Source organism: Notechis scutatus, chromosome 2 (assembly GCF_049901735.1).
Source record: "Notechis scutatus isolate UNSWTSFEM ecotype Mainland chromosome 2, rNotScu1.2, whole genome shotgun sequence".
NCBI classification, from domain to species: domain Eukaryota; kingdom Metazoa; phylum Chordata; class Lepidosauria; order Squamata; family Elapidae; genus Notechis; species Notechis scutatus.
Genome location: NC_142010.1, coordinates 141006137 through 141011278, shown reverse-complemented (window position 1 = coordinate 141011278; position 5142 = coordinate 141006137). Strand labels below are relative to the sequence as shown.

General features: G+C 43.4%; 1 protein-coding gene across 1 annotated transcript in view; it reads right to left on the bottom strand.

Moving 5' to 3' along the window:
* The window catches only part of LOC113418462 (TBC1 domain family member 15-like), a 23233-nt gene extending 18826 nt beyond the window's left edge, over window positions 1–4407 (bottom strand). Inside the window, exons 1-3 of the mRNA XM_026677366.2 lie at window positions 4343–4407; window positions 3977–4090; window positions 3119–3318 (exon numbers count right to left, since the gene is read on the bottom strand). Coding sequence (XP_026533151.2) covers window positions 3119–3318; window positions 3977–4090; window positions 4343–4407 — 379 coding nt within the window. The remainder of the gene's footprint in view (window positions 1–3118; window positions 3319–3976; window positions 4091–4342) is intronic.
* Between the last annotated feature and the right edge of the window lie 735 nt (window positions 4408–5142).

Sequence of the window (5142 nt, the reverse complement as noted above, 5' to 3'; positions counted from 1 at the left end):
AATGGAACAGCTTGCCCTCTGAAATTGTGGGAGTGCCATCACTTGAGACTTTCAAGAAGAGATTGGACTGCCATTTGTCAGAAATGGTGTAGGGTCTCCTGCTTGAGCAGGGGATTGGACTAGATGACCTACAAGGTCCCTTCCAACTCTGTTAATCTGAAATCTGTGCCTTATCCTCATTACACAGTTCCCAAACTATGCTTAAAATCTTTCTGTTTTGCTGCTTCCTCTGCTTGGAAAATAAATTTGTTTTCTGCTTCCTTGGCTTCATTTCTGGCATCTTTGAAGTTAATTCATCATGCTGGCACATTGATCTTAGTTCTCCCCTCCAAGTACTGGTCTAGACAAGAGAAATCAAGTCACACATCAGGACAAGAGTGACTGAATACATGGTCCTTCTGTTACTGATGTTCTTGGAGCAGCTTGGTTATAGACAGAACTAGCAGAATCGCAAGAGACTTTGCTACAGGGAAGGCGAAGGAAATGTCTTTAAGAGCTCTATTTTGACTACAGAATTTCAGCCAAAGTTTGGTATTTCTTCGTCATCCTTTGATGGCCAATTGGACATTTGCAACTCAGAGTTGGTATGACCAAATCGACACCGGAGAAGTTTCCTCTGCATCTCTAAATACCCAACCTGGATTGCCATTCTGAAAGCCAGCTAAAATTATGGATCACAGGACCAAGCTGATTTTAGATTTTGCATGATCGTGTTTTCCTATCTGAATCCCTTATAGTCTGTGAACGTATTTTAAATTACAAAGCAAAACTCCTTATTCAGGGGTAGCTTAGCATTCAAGGAATGATCATACAAGGTATGCTAAGCATGGCTTCCCACTTGAGAATAGGAAACACCTTGCCAGCTCATACTGTTTTCCCCCCCCAAAACTAATCTTAGCGTTGCCTGCAACATTTTAAGCAACCAGCAAGCGTCTTACAAGGTGTTTTATCTCCCAAATTCTTTAACCCAATTCTAGCCTCTAATATTTAAATTGGCTTCTCTCAGGAATCTTCTCTGGATGGCTAAGGACTATAAGTCTTCAAATGCCTAGGGTACACTGTCTAAGATCGTGGGTGACCCTAGTGCAGGAGCCTGCAACCTTGAACAGTCAAAGAGCCATTTGGACCCGTTTCCCACAGAAAAGAAAACACCGGGAGCCAATCATTTAATAAGCAGTGTGACTGGGTGGGCGTGGCCAACTCGACGTCACTCCCTCCCACTCAGTCACCTCCTGCTCTGGAATATGGAGCGAGTCTCCATCCCCCGCCATCACCCTTACCTTCTCAGGCCAGGCGAGGAGTGACGGGGAGAGGAAGGGAGGGGCCAGCCAGTGGTGGGATCAGCCAACAGGGAACCGCAGCAGAGGGCCGAAAGAGCCACATGTGGCTCCAGAGCCACAGGTTGCAGGCCCCTGCCTTCATGCCTAGTCCCTGCAGATCTAGAGAGTAACTAACTGAGTAACGTTCTTCTAATCCAGGGGTGTCAAACTCAATTTCGTTGAGGGCCACATCAGAGTTGTGTTTGATCTTGGGGGGCCAGAGTGTGTGTGGCCTACTTGATGTCACTCGTGTCAGGGGCGCTTGTGGTGGCCTGAACACTCTGCCAGTGAACAGGCTCCCAAGCTCTGTGTTTGGCTGCAATGGCCTCTTACAACCCTCTACCAGTGAAAAAGGAGCTCGGGAGGGTTTCTGGTTTTGCTGGCAGATGCACCGCGGGACAGTCCTATTTCCAGGGCGGCACTGCGGGCCAGATCTAAGCACTCCGTGGGCCGGATCTGTCCCCCGGGCCTTGAGTTTGACACCCCTGTTCTAATCTATGGGAACTGAGATTGTCCTTAGAGTACAAGTATTCCGCAACTTACAAACACAATTGAGCCCAATATTTCTGTTACTAAGCAAGGCGTTGTGAGTTGTGCCCCATTTTGTGACCTTTCTTGTCGCAGTTGTTAGATGAATCACTACAGTTGTTAAGTTAGTAACATGGCTGTTAAATGAATCTGCCTTCCCCATTGACTTTGCCTGTCAGAAGTTCACAGAAGATGATTGCATGACAACCCCCTCCTCCCCAATACACTGCAACCTTCATAAACACGAACCAGTTCCCAAGCTTCTGAATTTTGGTCTTATGACCATTGGCATGCTGCAACAGTTGTATGTGTGAACAATGGCCATAAGTCACTTTTTTTCCAGTGCTGTTGTAACTTGGAATGGTCACTGAACGAATGGTTGTAAGTCAAAGACTATCTGTTATAACTGGGGTGTTTGATGCAACTACTGCCTGTTTTAGTCTCAGGCAAGGCCTTCTTTTGCCCTACAGTTGAGAGGAGCTGTTAAACTTCCATCCCTACAACGCTTTGTAAAGCTGGAAGCTCTTGTTTAAAAAGGCCGAGAAAGACTGCTCTGGTCCCCCTCTCCCATAATAACAACAACAACAACCCTGACTTTAACAAAGTGATGTAAATTATTCCAACATCTATCAGAATGAGGGCCAGCTTGATGCCCTCCAGATGGTTTGGACTGAAATTTCCATAACACATGGCCATCATGCTAATTAGAGCTAATAAAGATTTGTGGTTTGATATATCTCTGAGGCATCCCCTGGCTTGAGCTTAATCTGTGGTCAATTATGTAGCATTGTAATTATGTAATATTGGATGCGTTAGATCACTCCTCCCGTATATTTCTTTCGCTTTCTCATTGCGTTGGTCAGAACCAGCTCCGCTTTTTTGGTGTCTACTGGGATCTTCTCACCACAGAAATGACAAATGTAAAACCAGGTTTCAGTCTTTGCCCTGACCAGAGGTGGTATTCAGCAGGTTCTGACCAGTTCTGGAGAACCGGTAGCAGAAATTTTGAGTGGTTTGGAGAACCGGCAAATACCACCTCTGACCGGCCCCGCCCCCATCTATTCTCTGCCTCCCGAGTCCCAGCTGATCGGCTGGGTCTTCTTTGGTTGCCCTGCATAGGAGAACGGAGCTGGAAAGCAGGTTAGTGGGGTGTGGAGGGAATGGGGATTTTGCAGTATCCTTCCCCTGCCATGCCCACCAAGCCATGCCCACAGAACCGGTAATAAAATTTTTTGAATCCCACTACACGCCATGACATATCCTGTCTTTACCTCTCTCATAGACCAGCTTCCGCATATTAAAGACATCTAACCGCCCATCATTGTCAAACAAGCCGTAGATAGATTTAGAAGGCAGGGATGTTCTCTCTCTGCCATCTTCCCCTGGCTGATTAGTAGCGCGATTCTTCTGATTAGCATCTGCTCTCTCTCTTTCATCCTTATCTTGGAGTGCTGTGAGCCGAGCTGTCGTTCTTCATTGGATCAAATAGGAAAACATGCCAAAAGAGTTAAGATTGTAAAATGAAACCATGACTTGGAAAGTTTGTTAAACAAATCATTTTGGAAGCATCCTGAATACGAGTTAGTAGCAGAAAAACTACAGCTAAACCCCAAGTTTCACTTCAGTGCAAATGATACGTATTTGAAATCCTTATCACTGTTTTTAATTTATCGATTTACCCAAACAGCTGTATTTAAAGGCAGCTCAGTTCCAAAGACAGGGCAGTTTCAGTGATGGAGTCCCCCCAGCTGGTTTTATTTTTGGGCAAAGACTTTCGAAATTTATCATGTTGTTCCTATTAATGGCATGCAAAAATCTTCTATGTGGGGTTATTTTAGCCGTTGTTTTGTCTGTTACTTATCAGTGTTTGGCTGTTTATCCATATAAAAATTTAAAAGCATTTTAACTATTTGAATGGTACATTAATTTGAGTGCCTTTTAATGGAATGCAAGGAGAACTTTTAAAAATAACAGATTTAATAACTGGCGATAAAATTTGCAACAATTCAGTGAGCAATGAATATCTTTGGCAAAGTGAGTCCTTTTTAGAGACAGCTATATATTCTTTCCCTTCTGTGCCGATTATCTTCCCTGCTCTAGCTGTTTAGTTTGTTCCCAGAGGTTCCCACCTGAAAAAGCATCTCCAACATGGAATCAATTGCAGTAAGCGGTTATTGGAAAGTTGTTGGAATAACCTCTGGGCCTGGTATTCTGCAAACTGCAACAGGAGTGTAATGGTTTCTCTGCAGAGAATAAGGATTGGATTAGTTCTGGTTTGGTGCAGAAATGACTCGTTGCAGTGGTGAGCAGACTTCAAGCTTCTGAGAGCAAGTGGTCCATTGTTATAAGTTCAGGGTTCACCAAACAAAAGCAAAATAGTTTTTTTTTTGTTTGATCCATGACAAAAATTGTAAATTGCACAGTCATTCCCAATCATATTAAAATACACATTTTATCAGTAGGTGATTCGGTGGGAATTCTGGTTTATAACTTACCGGGTTGTTTGAAACCAGCTCCATAGGAGCTGATTCACCAGATCTGTGGTCTGTATAACCTTCATCCCCTGCCTCCTGGTGCTGTAGGCATGGGAACTATGGCTGGATATACATGATTTTCATGGTTCTGGATTCCTGTCTTAGTTATCCACCTGCTTGTCTTAACATCTGTACCTAACAATGTTACCAACATTGTGGAATTTTCAATCTTCATGATGTCACAATGGCCCTTTCTGTTATAAGAGACTCATCAAAGCACCAATTGTTTTGTTTTATAGTATATTTACTGATTTTACTCTCTTCATTCTAAGCACCGGTCCATGAAGGCCTGCTTCACATCCATATGTGGAAAAGGGAGTCATTTAAAAGCACAGTTTCATTGTTTAGGATTAAAGACTGAGAAAATCAATGGAGGAGAAAGAGTAGTTTGGAACGTGGGACAAATTGCTATTTCATAATGCAAAGAGCCCCTCTTGGAAGGAAAAGGGGCATGGAAGAAAAAGAAAAAAAAGTGAAAGAAATTAGAATGGAAGTAGGAAGAGTAAGAGAAGAAAAACTATCACTTATATATGGAAAAAGGACTGGAGAACAGATAATCTTCCCGGAAAGTAAATGGAGTGTGCAAATAAGAAAAGAGGCTATGATGGCTGTTTGGAAGAGATTGAAAATAAGTAGATTATAGAGTGCCATAGAAGTGCGTGGAATTGTGCTAATGGAAGATATGAGGATGCTAGGTAATATGATGAAGCAAAGAAGCTGCAGATCAGGGGCCTCCAGCCTTTTGGGCACCAGGGACTGGT